This window comes from Oncorhynchus clarkii, chromosome 27 (assembly GCF_045791955.1).
Source record: "Oncorhynchus clarkii lewisi isolate Uvic-CL-2024 chromosome 27, UVic_Ocla_1.0, whole genome shotgun sequence".
Taxonomy (NCBI): domain Eukaryota; kingdom Metazoa; phylum Chordata; class Actinopteri; order Salmoniformes; family Salmonidae; genus Oncorhynchus; species Oncorhynchus clarkii.
The window spans coordinates 17,806,634-17,823,172 of NC_092173.1; the positions used below are offsets into that span (position 1 = coordinate 17,806,634).

Consider the following 16,539-nt stretch of genomic DNA (forward strand, 5'->3'; position numbering starts at 1 on the left):
TCCCTCAGTCGAGCAGTGAATTTCAAACATAGATTCAAACACAAAGACCAGAGAGGTTTTCCAATGCCTGACAAAGAAGGATACTTATTGGTAGATAGGCACAAATAAATCAGACATTGTATATCTCTTTGAGCATGGTGAAGTTATTAATTACACTTTGGATGGTGTATCGATACATCCAGTCACTACAAAGAGTTGCTTACCAAGAAGACAGTGAATGTTCCTGGGTGGCCGAGTTATAATTTTGACTTAAATCTGCTTGGAAAAAATTTGAATAATGTCTCACAATCCAGGTGTGGAAAGCTCTTAGAGACGTACCCAGAAAGACTCACAACTGTAAACGCTGCCAAAGGTGCTTCTACAAAGTAATGACTCAGAGGGCTGAATACTTATGGTGTGGAGATTGTTGAGAAAATGTTTTATTTAATCAATTTTAATTCAGGCTGTAATACAACTAAATGTGCAATAAATCAAGGGGTAAGACTACTTTCTGAAGGCACTGTGGCCTATATCATGAATTAAAAAGTCCAAAGATTGATGTAGAAATCACAGATTGACCCTTTAAGCAACAGTAAAAGGCCTAATGACTACAATGGACAACATATTGTTATTTGCTTCTGCTGATCTAGTAATTGATGTGCACGGTTTTATCTTATTGTAGCTCCATAACAACATGTTTAGCACAGTTTATGTGTGTAACACCTTGTGGATTGATTATGCTTCTACCTTGATCCACAAGGGGGCATAGTGGAGACGAGCAACATACTGGCGCTTTGTTGCTGAGCAGACCTCGGCAAGACAGTTGGTCTGTAAATATATCCTGAAGGTAATGGGCGGTCCTAGTTTCAGGATGCTCGAAGATGCTGAGGAAAGGATGTCAAAGAGAGGGCTATTTTAATAATACGGAAATAAGATATATATTTTGTGTGGTTTAAAGCATAGCAATAGAGAGTCATGTGAATAGAGAGGAAAAAGGAAAACCGTGAGAGGCATTTTGATGAACAGTGCGTCTTTGTCTGGATTAAATCTCAGTAATGCAAGCGAGAGACAGAAGACAACAGAGCTGTTTATATTTCTCCATCCAGCTGGTAAACGTCATTTGTGTAATGGGCTTTTAGAGAAAAAAATCCCGTCTAGCAGCTTTGTGAATGAACATCCGCAGTGGTGATACATTATTTCATAGTGGATACAGTGGAGGCTTGATCATTTATTTGGAGTCGGGTTATTCTGAGTAGACATAATTTGATACAAGAAGGCCTCGTGTAAATGATAGGAAAAAAACGGAGGACATCCGTGTTTAAATGCAAGCATAGTGTGACTGCTTGGTCATGATGATGCGAGATGAGTATGTCTTTATCCACTTATTTTCAAAGATGACATCAGTGTGATGGTGATGCAATTTACTAAAAGCTGTCACTTTTCATTTGAAGTTTAGTATCCAGTCCGGATTGTAATTTCACCTATTGTGGTTTGTTTATGTATCTAAACAACTCGAATGCAAGACAAACATTGTTTCCCATTCAGTTCTAACCAGGTTAATATGCACCGGTTTATTTCTCCTGAGAAATAGACAATTGATCTGTTATTGATCAGGGCCTGCCACAGGCCCTCTGGGCCCTGTCAGAGCTAGTCGGTGGATGCTCTTATCTCTAACCGTTTTCCTCTGGAGACTCTATCGATACCTCTCCATGTTCAGCTCTGAAAGACTCACAGTACCGGAATATGTCAGCCGGATTGGGAACCGGAGGTCGGGCAGCTCTAGCTCATCCTCGGAACCTAAAGCACCACCGGTCTCGCCGGGTGTCTACGGTGCCGACGTTCAGGATGTTTTGGACACCTCGCTCCCAGCCCTGCGCTCCGCTATCAAGACACTGAAATCAGCCAAAGATACCTTGGATCTAGATGAGACCCGCAGAGCCATAGCAGAGACGTTCCAGTTAGTAGAGGAGGCCTGGGTTCTACCCACTGTGGGAAGGCAGGTCGCAGAGGAGATATGCAACAGGATACGACTGGATGGAGGACTGGAGCTGCTCCTGCAACTCCTCATGACACCTGCTGTGGAGATCACCTATGAGTCTGCCAAACTACTGGAGCAGATACTGGTCTCTGAGAACAGGTGTGTATTCACTACATGCCTACATGTACTTTTTCGGTTATACAAAATATTGTCTTGGTCCTAACCGTTAGGGCCAGTTTCTAGGACCCACATACAGTAAGTCTTAGTCTTTATAAACCTAGTTGTATACTCGTCTTCTTGTTTACCCCTTTCACCTCTCTCTCTCTTCCTATCCAGAGATTACGTGGCTCGCATGGGTCTGGGGGTGATCCTGAACCTGACGAGGGAGACAGAGGATGCCCAGCTGGCACGCAGTGTCTCAGGTATCCTGGAGCACATGTTCAAACACACCGAGGAGACGTCTGCACAGCTCATCGCCAACGGCGCCCTGGATGCCCTGCTCTTCTGGTGCCGCGGTACCGACCCCACCGTCCTTCGCCACTGTGCCGTTGCGCTCGCCAACTGCGCCATGTATGGCGGCCATCGCTGCCAGCGGCTGATGATTGAGAAGCAGGCAGCTGAGTGGTTGTTTCCATTGGCGTTCTCCAAAGAGGACGAACTCATCCGCTTCCATGCGTGTTTAGCGGTGGCCGTGCTCGCCAATAACCGGGAGATTGAGAAGGAGGTGGGTCCTGGGTGGGTCCTGTGTGGCTGAGTTAGTAGAGCACGGAGCTTGTAACGTTAGGGTGGTTGGTTCGATTCCTGCTCGGGCCACCCATATGGATGTGCATAATACTGTAAATCACTTTGGATTAAAGTGTCTGTTAAATGTATTATTATAGGTGGTGAAGTCCGGGACATTGGAGCTGGTGGAGCCCTTTATTGCATCTCTGGACCCTGATGAGTTTGCCCGGAGCTTGCTGGACAGTGCAGACAGCATGCAGGGGAGGACAGCTGCAGACCTACAGCAGCTCCTGCCACTACTGGATGGGACCAGACTGGAGGGGAAATGTATCGCTGCCTTCTACCTGTGTGTCGAAACCAGCATCAAGTCACGCCAGCGCAACACCAAGGTCAGTATCAGGGAACAAAAGCACAACTGGTTCATCCTTGATGAGCAGTTGATTTACTGAATTCAGATGTGAGTGCTAGGCTGGAACAAAAGCCGTCACGCTCTCCAAGTAACGACATGGTTGGTAAGCACTATAGTCCAGCGTTTCCCAAACTCTTTCCTCAGGACCCGAAGGGGGGCGCGTTTTAGTTTGGGCCCTAACACTACAAAGCTGATTCATATTATCAAAGCTTGATGATTAGTTGATTCATTAATCAGCTGTGTAGTGCTAGGGCAAAAACCAAAATGTGCACCCCTTGGGGTCCCGAGGACTGAGCTCGGGAAACGCTGCTTTAGTGGATAGTGGATACAGGGATTTCATCCAACAACCTTATGGGGCCCAAAACTACTTCTGGTGCCCACATCCTAACTATATATCAAATCAAATCAAATTGTATTTGTCACATGCTTCCTAAACAACAGGGGTAGTCTAACAGTGAAATGTTTACTTATGGGCCCTTCCTTACAATGTAGAGAGAAATATAGAAATATAATAACACAAGGAGTAACGATAACTTGGCTATATACACAGGGTACCAGTACAGAGTCCTTGTGCAGGTGTACAAGGTAATTGAGTTAGATATGTACATATAGGTAGGGGTAAAGTGACTGGGTAACAGGATAGATAATAAACAGTAGCAGCAGCATATGTAATCAGTCAAAAGAGCAAAAAGGTTCAATGCAGATAGTCCAGGTAACTATTTGGTTAACTATTTAATAGTCTTGTGGGTTGGGGGTAGAAGCTGTTCAGAGTCCTGTTGGTTCCAGACTTGCAGTGCATCGGTACCACTTGCAATGCGGTAGCAGAGAGAACAGTCTATAACTTGGGTGGACATTTTTAGGGCCTTCGTCTGACCCAAGTGATGTACTGAACCGTACGCACTACCCTCTGTAGCACCTTGCGGTCGGATGTCAAGCAGTTATCATACCAAGCGGTGATGCAGCCAGTCAAGATGCTCTCAATAGTGCAGGTGTAGAACCTTTTGAGGATCTGAGGGCTCATGACACATCTTTTCAGCCTCCTAAAATGGAAGAGGCGTTGTCGTGCTTTCTTCACGACTGTGTTGGTTTGTGTGGACCATGTTCATTCCTTAGTGATGTGGACACAAGGAGCTTGAAGCTCTCAACCCGCTCCACTACAGCACTGATGATGTGGATGGGGGCGTACTCGGCCCTATGTTTCCTGTAGTCCACAATCAGTTCCTTTGTCTTACTGACATTTAGGGAGAAGTTGTTGTCCTGGCAACACACTGTCAGGTCACTGACCTCCTCTCGGTAGGTGGTCTCATCGTTGTCGGTGATCAGGCCTACCACTGACATGTCATCAGAAAACATAATGATGGTGTTGGAGTTGTGCACAGACACGCAGTTGTGGGTGAACAGGGAGTACAGGAGAGGACTAAGTACGTGTGAGCCATGACCAGCCTTTCAAAGCATTTCATGGCTACAGATGTGAGTGCTCTGTGCAATAGACATTTAGACAGGTTACCTTGGCGTTCTTGGGTGAAGGGACTACGGTGGTCTGCTTGAAACATGTAGGTATTACAGACTCAGTCAGGGAGAGGTTGAAAATCTCAGTGAAGCATATGCTCAGAGTACGCGTTCTGGCATCCGTCTAGTCCCACGGCCTTGTGATTGTTAACATGTTTCAAGGTCTTACATCGGCTACTGACAGCGAGATCACACAGTCGTCCGGAACTGCTGGTGCTCTCATGCATGGTTCAGTGTTAGAAGGCATTTAGCTCGTCTGGTAGGCTTGCGTCACTGGGCAGCTCGCTGCTGCATTTTACTTTGTAATCCGTGATAATTTGCAAGCCCTAACACATCTGACGAGCTTTAGAGCCGGTGTAGTAGGATTTGGTCTTAGTCCTGTATTGATCCTTTGCCTGTTTGATGGCTCGTCGGAGGTTGTAGCAGGATTTCTTATAAGCGTCTGGCTTATTGTCCCGCTCCTTGAAAGCAGTAGCTCTAGCCCGCAGCTCAGTTCAGATGTTGCCTGTAATCCATGTTATTTGATTGGGGTTACTGTAGGGAAGACGTCGTCGATGCACTTACTAATGAAGCCGGTGACTGATGTGGTAAACTCCTCAATGTTATCGGATGAATTCCGGAGCTAATGAAATAGCCCCTTAGCTTAGCATCCTCTTCATCGGACCACTTCCGTATTGAGCGCATTACTGGTACTTCCTGCTTTGCTTGTAAGCAGGAATCAGGAGGATATAGTTGTGGTCAGATTTGCTAAAGGGAGGGTGAGGTAGAGCCTTGTATGTCAAATCAAATCCAATTTTATTTATCACATACACATGGTTAGCAGATGTTAATGCGAGTGTAACGAAATGCTTGTGCTTCTAGTTCCGACAATGCAGTAATAACCAACAAATAATCTAACCTAACAATTTCACAACAACTACCTTATACACACAAGTGTAAAGGAATGAAGAATATGTAAATGAAAATATATGAATGAGTGATGGTACAGAACGGCATAGGCAAGATGCAGTAGATGGTATCGAGTACAGTATATACGTACATATGAGATGAGTAATGTAGGGTATGTAAACATATAAAAGTGGCATTGTTTAAAGTGGCTAGTGATACATTTTTCATCCATTTTTACATTTTTAAATTGACTGGAGTTGAGTCAGTATGTTGGTAGCAGCCACTCAATGTTAGTGGTGGCTGTTTAACAGTCTGATGGCCTTGAGATAGAAGCTGTTTTTCAGTCTCTCGGTCCCTGCTTTGATGCACCTGTACTGACTTCGCCTTCTGGATGATAGCGGGGTGAACAGGCAGTGACTCGGGTGGTTGTTGTCCTTGATGATCTTTATGGCCTTCCTGTGGCATTGGGTGTTGTAGGTGTCCTGGAGGGCAGGTAGTTTGCCCCCGTGATGCGTTGTGCAGACCTCACTACCCCCTGGAGACCCTTACGGTTGTGGGCAGAGCAGTTGCCGTACCAGGCGTTGATACAGCTCGACAGGATGCTCTCGATTGTGCATCTGTAAAAGTTTGTGAGTGCTTTTGGTGACAAGCCAAATTTCTTGTTCTTCTGCCATCAATCCACGGTTTCTGGTTTTGGAATGTTTTAATAGTTGCTGTGGGTACGACTTCGCCGATGCACTTGCTAATAAACTCGCTCACCGAATCAGCGTATTCGCCAATGTTGTTGATTGACACAATGCGGAACATATCCCAGTCCACGTGATCGAAGCAATCTTGAAGCGTGGAATCCGATTGGTCGGACCAGCGTTGAACAGACCTAAGCGCGGGAGCTTCCTGTTTTAGTTTCTGTCTATAGGCTGGGAGCAACAAAATGGAGTCGTGGTCAGCTTTTCTGAAAGGAGGGCGGGGGAGGGCCTTATATGCGTCGCAGAAGTTAGAATAACTTAATCAATATGCTGATAGAATTTAGGGAGTCTTGTTTTCAGATTAGCCTTGTTAAAATCCCCAGCTACAATGAATGCAGCCTCAAGATTTGTCGTTTCCAGTTTACATAGAGTCAAATGAAGTTCGTTCAGGGCCATCGATGTGTCTGCTTGGGGGGGAATATATGCGTCTGTGATTCTAATCGAAGAGAATTCTCTTGGTAGATAATGCGGTCGACATTTGATTGTGAGGAATTCTAAATCAGGTGAACAGAAGGACTTGAGTTCCTGTATGTTGTTATGATCACACCACATCTCGTCAATCATAAGGCATACCCCGTCGCCCTTCTTCTTACCAGAAAGATGCTTGTTTCTGTCAGTGCGATGCGTGAAGAAACCAGCTGGCTGTACCGACTCCGATAGCATGTCTCGAGTGAGCCATGTTTCCGTTAAGCAAAGGACGTTACAGTCTCTGATGTCTCTCTGGAATGCTACCCTTGCTTGGATTTCGTCTACCTTGTTGTCAAGAGACAGGACATTGGCGAGTAGTATGCTTGGGAGCGGTGCGCGATGTGTTTATGGCGTCGTTGTTTTGGTTCGCCGGCTGGGATCCGATCCATTGTCCTGGGTGGTGAGCAAAACAGAAGATCCTCTTTGGGAAAGTCGTATTCCTGGTCGTAATGATGGTGAGTTGACGTTGCTCTTATATCCAATAGTTCCTCCCAACTGTATGTAATAAAACCTAAGATTACCTGGGGTACCAATGTAAAAAAAAAAAATACTGCATAGTTTCCTAGGAACGCGAAGCGAGGCGGTGTTTCTGTGTATGGTGTTTCTGTGTATGGAGTAAATGTGATAAAGAGTTTTGTTGCCTGTAGTTGCACATGTGACATGGTGGTATAACATTTGGTAAAAAATAGTTAAGTTAAGTTTCCCTGCATTAAAATCACCTGTCCTACAATATCAATAGACATACAATTGAATGTGTGAGCGTTCTTCCTCCCAGATCTTCCAGGAGATAGGTGCGGTGCAGAGCCTGAAAAGGATCGTCATGTACTCCAGCAACGGGACGGCCTGTGCCCTGGCCAAGCGTGCACTAAGGATGATGGGGGAGGAGGTGCCACGACGTATCCTGTCCTCTGTGCCCAACTGGAAGGGTGGTGAGGTGCAGAGATGGCTCCAAGTGATTGGATTCAGCGCTTACACTGAGCGCTTCCAGGTGTGTGTTTCTGTGTCTCAGTGTGTGTGTGTGTGTGTGTGTGTGTGTGTGTGTGTGTGTGTGTGTGAGAGTAAGAGAGATAGCGATAGAAAAAGAGGTTTGAACAATAACGAATGAGAATGCTCTTCTATAGTCCTTGTAGAGATGTTGAAAAAATAAGGTGAATGTTTGGTTTCATATCGATTAAATATGAATACCTACATGTTACTGTCAAAATAATGGAAACACTTGAGTAAATGAGGGATACAATGTACATTGAAAGCAGGTGCTTTCACACAGGTGTGGTTCCTGAGTTAATTGCGCAATTAACATATCATCATGCTTAGGGTCATGTATAAAAATGCTGGGCAGGCCATTATTTTGGCCATTATTTTGTCTACCATGTCTATGCCCCCATAACATGACAATGGCCCCATCTACAGGGCACGAGTGGTCACTGAATGGTTTGATGAGCATGAAAACGATGTTAACCATATGCCATGGCCGTCTCAGTCACCAGATCCCAACCCAATTTAACACTTTTGGGAGATTCTGCTGCAGCGGAGACAGCATTTTCCACCACCATCAACAAAACACCAAATGATGGAATTTCTCATGTAAAAATGGTGTCGCATCCCTCCTATAGAGTTCCAGACACTAGTAGAATCTATGCCAAGACGCATTGAAGCTGTTCTGGTTTCTGGTGACCCAACGCCTTATTAAGACACTTTATGTTGGTGTTCCTTTTATTTAGTCAGTTACCTGTATTTCTCCTTAGCCTCTTGCTCACTATATTCACTCAGTCTTTCTCTCTCCTCTCTGTGCCCGTCCTTCAGGAGCTGCAGGTGGATGGCGACCTACTGCTGAACATCACAGACCAGGATCTGAGCGCTGACCTGGGTATGACTGCAGGACTCACTCGCAAGAGGTTAGTTCAGTCAACTTCAGTTAAATTGAACATTGAAGTAAAATCCCTGACTTACCCTGCCCACTCCATTTTGTGTTGTCTTCGAGGTTCCTCCGTGACCTGCGCGTGCTGAAGACCTACGCCAACTACTCGACCTGTGACCCCAACAACATGGCTGACTGGCTGGGTGAGGTGGACCCGCGCTTCCGCCAGTACACATACGGCCTGGTACAGTCTGGAGTGGACCGCAAGAACGTCCTCCACCTCACCGACCAGCAGCTCCAGTCAGACTGTTACGTAGGTGGGTGAACCAAAAGACACATTTACGTTCCCTGCGAGACAATTAAGCAATAAGGCCCGGGGGGGTGTGGTATATTGCCTATATACCACAGCTAAGTGCTGTTCTTAGGCACGACGCAAATCGGAGCAGTAAAAATAAATGTTTTGTCATACCCGTAGAATACCACGGCTGTCAGCCAATCAGCATTCAGGGCTCGAACCACCCAGTTTATAATGGAGAATAAAGTATTCATTTTCTCCTTCTAGAGAACGGCATCCACCGCGCCAAGATCCTGGCAGCCACCCGTAGGCCGATAAAGCCGTGTCTGACCGATGCCCAACCCCCTGGACCGGATGTGTTTATTAGCTACCGCAGGACCACCGGTTCCCAGCTCGCCAGGTATGGAGAGAGGGAGATGGAGAGGGAGAGGGAGAGCGGGAAAGCTAGGGAGAGGGAAAGAGAGGGAGAGGGAAAGAGAGGGAAAGCTAGGGAGAGGGAAAGAGAGGGAGAGGGAAAGAGAGGGAGAGGGAAAGAGAGGGAAAGCTAGGGAGAGGGAAAGAGAGGGAGAGGGAAAGAGAGGGAGAGGGAAAGAGAGGGAAAGCTAGGGAGAGGGAAAGAGAGGGAAAGAGAGGGAAAGCTAGGGAGAGGGAAAGAGAGGGAAAGAGAGGGAAAGCTAGGGAGAGGGAAAGAGAGGGAAAGAGAGGGAAAGCTAGGGAGAGGGAAAGAGAGGGAAAGAGAGGGAAAGCTAGGGAGAGGGAAAGAGAGGGAAAGAGAGGGAAAAAGAGGGAAAGCTAGGGAGAGGGAAAGAGAGGGAAAGAGAGGGAAAGCTAGGGAGAGGGAAAGAGAGGGAAAGCTAGGGAGAGGGAAAGAGAGGGAAAGAGAGGGAAAGCTAGGGAGAGGGAAAGAGAGGGAAAGAGAGGGAAAGCTAGGGAGCTTTGGAAGACAAACACCTTAATCAGGTTCGTCAGGATTATCTGGAGTCTAAGATCTGTAGATCGTCAATTGTTACTTTCTCCCCACCTTTTTCTCTGTCTCCCTCTCTCCACTCCCTCTCTCCACTCCCTCTCTCTCCCCTCCCTCTCTCTCCACCTCCTCTCTCTCCCCTCCCTCTCTCTCCCCCCAGTCTGTTGAAGGTCCACCTTCAGGTCAGAGGTTTCAGTGTGTTCATTGACGTGGAGAAGCTGGAAGCAGGGAAGTTTGCTGACAAGCTGATCCAGAGCGTCCAGCGGGCACGGAACTTCATCCTGGTGCTTTCTGCCAACGCCCTCGACAAGTGCATGGGCGACACTGGAATGAAGGACTGGGTACACAAGGTCAGACATAGACAGATCTATACATAGATCTGTGCTGCATACAGAAGAATACAGATCCAATAGTACACAGCTGCAGCTACCTGTCTAGATGTTCAAATCAAATTGTATTTGTCACATACTTTGTAAACAACAGGTGGAGACAAACAGTGAAATGCTTACTTAGGGACCTTTTCCAACAATGCAGAGAAAAGAATAACACACAGAATAAATACACAATGAGTAAAGATAACTTGGCTATATACACGGGGTACCAGTACCGAGTCCTTGTGCAGGGGTACGAGGTAATTGAGTTAGATATGTACATATAGGTAGGGGTAAAGGGACTAGGCAACAGGATAGATAATAAACAGTAGCAGCAGTGTATGTGACGAGGGCTCACGTGTTGAGGGTTAGCGTGGCGGATGTGTTGTTGCCTACTCTCACCGCATGGGGGTGGCCCGTCAGTAAGTCCAGGATTGAGAACAGAGGGAGGAGTTCAGTCCCAGGGTCCTGAGCTTGGTGATGAGCTTCGAGGGCCCTATAGTGTTGAACGCTGAGTTGTAGTCGATGAACAGCATTCCCACATACAGTTGAAGTCGGAAGTTTACATACTTTTAGGTTGGAGTCATTAAAACTCGTTTTTCGAACCACTCCACAAATTTATTTTTAACAAACTATAGTTTTGTCGAGTCGGTTAGGACATCTACTTTGTGCATGACACAAAACATTTTTCCAACAATTGTTTACAGACAGATTATTTCACTTATAATTCACTGTATCACAATTCCAGTGGGTCAGAAGTTTACATACACAAAGTTGATTGTGCCTTTAAACAGCTTGGAAAATTCCAGAAAATGATGTCATGGCTTTAGAAGCTTCTGATAGGCGAATTGACATAATTTGAGTCAATTGGATGTGTACCTGTGGATGTATTTCAAGACCTCAGAACAAAATTGTAGAACTCCACAAGTCTGGTTCATCCTTGGGAGCAATTTCCAAATGCCTGAAGGTACCATGTTCATCTGTACAAACAATAGTACGTAAGTATAAACACCATGGGGCCATGCAGCCGTCATACCGCTCAGGAAGGAGACGCATTCTGTCTCCTAGAGATGAACGTACTTTGGTGCGAAAAGTGACATTTCTGACATTTCACATTCTTAAAATAAAGTGGTGATCCTAACTGACCTAAGACAGGGAATTTGTACTAGGATTAAATGTCAGGAATTGTGAAAAACTGGGTTTAAAAGTACAGTGCCTTGCGAAAGTATTCGGCCCCCTTGAACTTTGCGACCTTTTGCCACATTTCAGGCTTCAAACATAAAGATATAAAACTGTATTTTTTTGTGAAGAATCAACAACAAGTGGGACACAATCATGAAGTGGAACGACATTTATTGGATATTTCAAACTTTTTTAACAAATCAAAAACTGAAAAATTGGGCGTGCAAAATTATTCAGCCCCCTTAAGTTAATACTTTGTAGCGCCACCTTTTGCTGCGATTACAGCTGTAAGTCGCTTGGGGTATGTCTCTATCAGTTTTGCACATCGAGAGACTGAATTTTTTTCCCATTCCTCCTTGCAAAACAGCTCGAGCTCAGTGAGGTTGGATGGAGAGCATTTGTGAACAGCAGTTTTCAGTTCTTTCCACAGATTCTCGATTGGATTCAGGTCTGGACTTTGACTTGGCCATTCTAACACCTGGATATGTTTATTTTTGAACCATTCCATTGTAGACTTTGCTTTATGTTTTGGATCATTGTCTTGTTGGAAGACAAATCTCCGTCCCAGTCTCAGGTCTTTTGCAGACTCCATCAGGTTTTCTTCCAGAATGGTCCTGTATTTGGCTCCATCCATCTTCCCATCAATTTTAACCATCTTCCCTGTCCCTGCTGAAGAAAAGCAGGCCCAAACCATGATTCTGCCACCACCATGTTTGACAGTGGGGATGGTGTGTTCATGGTGATGAGCTGTGTTGCTTTTACGCCAAACATAACGTTTTGCATTGTTGCCAAAAAAGTACATTTTGGTTTCATCTGACCAGAGCACCTTCTTCCACATGTTTGGTGTGTCTCCCAGGTGGCTTGTGGCAAACTTTAAACAACATTTTTTATGGATATCTTTAAGAAATGGCTTTCTTCTTGCCACTCTTCCATGAAGGCCAGATTTGTGCAATATACGACTGATTGTTGTCCTATGGACAGAGTCTCCCACCTCAGCTGTAGATCTCTGCAGTTCATCCAGAGTGATCATGGGCCTCTTGGCTGCATCTCTGATCAGTCTTCTCCTTGTATGAGCTGAAAGTTTAGAGGGACGGCCAGGTCTTGGTAGATTTGCAGTGGTCTGATACTCCTTCCATTTCAATATTATCGCTTGCACAGTGCTCCTTGGGATGTTTAAAGCTTGGGAAATATTTTTGTATCCAAATCCGGCTTTAAACTTCTTCACAACAGTATCTCGGACCTGCCTGGTGTGTTCCTTGTTCTTCATGATGCTCTCTGCGCTTTTAACGGACCTCTGAGACTATCACAGTGCAGGTGCATTTATATGGAGACTTGATTACACACAGGTGGATTGTATTTATCATCATTAGTCATTTAGGTCAACATTGGATCATTCAGAGATCCTCACTGAACTTCTGGAGAGAGTTTGCTGCACTGAAAGTAAAGGGGCTGAATAATTTTGCACGCCCAATTTTTCAGTTTTTGAATTGTTAAAAAAGTTTGAAATATCCAATAAATGTCGTTCCACTTCATGATTGTGTCCCACTTGCTGTTGATTCTTCACAAAAAAATACAGTTTTATATCTTTATGTTTGAAGCCTGAAATGTGGCAAAAGTTCTCAAAGTTCAAGGGGGCCGAATACTTTCGCAAGGCACTGTATTTGGCTAAGGTGTATGTAAACTTCCGACTTCAACTGTAGATCCTATAGTATTTTCTATGTGTATAATCCGGTCACCCTGGCCTTTACATGTCTAGATGTTCCATCTATATGTTGGTGATATACAATATTAGACATAGATTTGAGAGATTATTTGTCCCATATACCCCTGCCCCTTACGTAGACATTCCATGTCTGCGGGGGCATTCTGTGTCTGTCCGTGATTTAACATAGCTCTCGTAAATCCTGCAGGAGATTGTCACAGCTCTGGCTGGAAAGAAGAACATTGTCCCTGTAACTGATAACTTCCTGTGGCCTGACCCAAACACTCTTCCCGAGGACATGAAAACTATCCTAAACTTCAATGGCATCAAGTGAGTCACAGAGAGAGATACAGTACCGCAGAATCTGTTTGAGAATGATTGGCAGTTTGGACATTTATCTGAAGTGTACTTATTAGGAATCAAATCTCTTTCATTTTTGTTCTCCTCCTTTCTCTATCACTTTCTCTTTCCATCTCTCTTCACTTCTCTTTCTCCTTCCCTCTCTCTTCATCTGACTCCCTCTTCCTCTCCCTCCCTTCCTCTCTCTCTCTGGATACAGGTGGTCCCATGAGTACCAGGAGGCCACCATTGAGAAGATCCTACGTTTCCTCATGGGCAACCCCAGCCAAGACCTGACCGACAGCCCCAAGACAGACTGCCCCAAGGGGCCTCAGGGACCACAGAAGAAATAGAGGCCTCTGATTGGAGATCCTCTGGTCTGTGATGATGTAAAATGGTGACCAATAGTGATCAGTAATCAATAATACCAAACAGAGCGTGGTCTGAGCTCTGGTTGGTCAGCTCTAACTCTGTGCATGTGAAGACATGTTTAATAGGCTGTATTTAGATCATATGCTAATGAGATGGCTTTGCTACTAGCCGTTGATCCAGATGTAAAGTTATTATAGTCCATAGCGTTATTATAGTCCATAGCGTAAATACTAAATGTAATTTGGGGTTTCAGCACTTCTAAATACCATGTACTACTCCCTTAAACTGCAGGGCCACAGTCATAAGCTGTTATTGGCGTGGTCAGGGATATTTAGTGTCTCTCAGGAAATAACCAGTGTGATATATCAGCTATCGCTGGCACCGAGCATAACACATAATAACAATCTGGAGTATCTCTGTTGCCTCTAAATAACACTACACTCTCATTGTTTTAAATAGGCCCATACTTTCTAAGACAAAACAATATCCTGGTTTTTAATAATGATCCATTGTAAACTATATAGCGTATGGGAAATACTATATCTCTTTTTTTCTCATGGTGCTTATAAATGAAACCCTGAATGCTCATTGGTGGTCAGCTGCTGCCCGTATTTGATATGTCTCTTTATGATAGTGTAACCTAGGTGATGGCAAACAGCCTAATCCAACAGAGATGATGTACGATCTCTATATGTAACAGTGATTTGGAATCCTGCTCTCGTGATGAGGTAGCCCTGCCTGTGACTTAAAGCCAGTGTCACCCTCTGCCCAAGGGGTAATTAGTCTAATGGTTAAGGTGTTAGTTTCCGGACCAGGAGAGAGGGGTTCAGATCCGACCAGCTACATATACTCATTACAAACTTGTGCTCATGTGCTTAGCAACAACCAGAGGTTCACAAAGAACTATAAGCTTAAGGCAATGAAAACTACCATTATCAAAGCATCTTGCCGATGTGAAAACGGATAGACGCTCTCACTCTCTGTTCACAAAGATACAATTAGTTTACAAAACCAGTATCTACACTACCCCTTAAGGCTGAAGCTACTCCATGAAAACAGTTACATCATCTTCCTGTCAGAAAGTCTTGTAGTATACAGTCACAACATGCTGTTACTTTGTTCGGCTAAACCGCTGTATCTACAATACTGATTTGTGGTTTGGTTCCTTCTTAACGCTAAGAGATTCTGTCATTGATTTGGCTGCTTGACAGTTAGCCTTAGTTCACTTGCTTCTATCTATTGGATAGAAGCAGTTCAGTAGATAAATGTTACCACATTGAGGGCAGAGCTAAATACTGTATACTTGGCTCACATCGAGGATCCTTCTTAGACATGTACCAGCATGCACCTACAGTCTTACTATACTATTATCTGTGACAAGATAAAGATTCTAGAAACATCCAACCAAAACAATCATGCAGTATCTGATTATCAGTTTAAATATTACGTAAGTGTTGCAAAATGACAGCAGAAGTCATAAAATCACCAGGTTATCGTATCTATAATTAACTGAAGTGGAATGGTAAAACATTATTTTAAACATGGAATTCTTAGGTTCAGTGACATGCTTGTTTTGTAGATTCATATCTGTTAATGATGTAGATACTGTATGTGCTCATACCTTCTGCTAAATGGTGTGTAGGAAGGCAAACACAAAACGTCACCTCAGTCTAAAGCTCCAGTATTTGCTCTCAGCACTACTAGCTATATCTTGTCACTGTTTTGATGGCTCTTCTGGGCTTTTCCCCCTGTTGCCTTAATATATGTGTTGCTCTCAATACAGGTATGTTGATTAAATACTGTATACATGGACAGGACTTAGGCAGTGTTGTCATTTAACAATACAGTGACGCAATAAAAACGACTAACCTGAGGATACAGTGCATCTGTGATTCTTTTCACTGTACTTGAAATAGATTTTTATGAAGCGTTATAATGCCTTATTATAATTAACATATTCTTAGCGGCTAATAGATGCAATCGTTTTATGAAAGTGCAGACTAAATCAGTAAGGCATGAGGCAGAAGGCCCATAGTTGTGAAACGCTCATGATAAAACACAAACGTTTGCGTCTTGCTCTATTGTAGAGTTTCATATGTTCCGCGTCTGAATCTACAAGGTATGAATGTTTTATAATGTAATTTCATAAGTAGCCACAAGTAGCCACTTAAATTTAGTAGCCACTTAAATTTAAGTGTTACCAAGTATATCATCTGCATGATTTAATCATCCATTCGTTCCCTTTTTAAAGATGATAAATATCATTCACTGTATCGAAAAAAGCAGTTTTATACTGTACGGTGCAGACAAAATCAATTCACAATATCTTCTCACATAAACTCAGAGAAAAAAGAAACGTCCTCACTGTCAACTGCATTTATTTTCAGCAAACTTAACATGTGTAAATATTTGTATGAACATAACAAGATTCAACAACTGAGACATTAACTGAACAAGACATGTGACTAACAGAAATGTAATAATGTGTCCCTGAACAAATGGGGGCGGGGGTCAAAATCAAAAGTAACAGTCAGTATCTGGTGTGGCCACCAGCTGCATTAAGTACTGCAGTGCATCTCCTCCTCATGGACTGCACCAGATTTGCCAGTTCTTGCTGTGAGATGTTACCCCACTCTTCCACCAAGACACCTGCAAGTTCCCGGACATTTTGGGGGGGAATGGCCCTAGCCCTCACCCTCCGATCCAACAGGTCCCAGACGTGCTCAGTGGGATTGAAATCCGGGCTCTTCGCTGGC

General features: G+C 44.3%; 1 protein-coding gene across 1 annotated transcript; it reads left to right on the forward strand.

Annotated features, from left to right (window-relative positions):
• The first annotated feature begins 925 nt into the window (after positions 1 to 925).
• LOC139385866 (NAD(+) hydrolase SARM1) lies at positions 926 to 15,657 on the forward strand. The gene is made up of 10 exons (XM_071131145.1): positions 926 to 2,116; positions 2,294 to 2,681; positions 2,839 to 3,069; positions 7,476 to 7,688; positions 8,504 to 8,595; positions 8,682 to 8,875; positions 9,121 to 9,253; positions 9,978 to 10,167; positions 13,281 to 13,402; positions 13,632 to 15,657. Exons 1-10 carry the CDS (start codon positions 1,638 to 1,640, stop codon positions 13,762 to 13,764), a joined length of 2,175 nt encoding a protein of 724 aa, XP_070987246.1. The 5' UTR covers positions 926 to 1,637; the 3' UTR covers positions 13,765 to 15,657.
• The last annotated feature ends 882 nt before the right edge of the window (positions 15,658 to 16,539 follow it).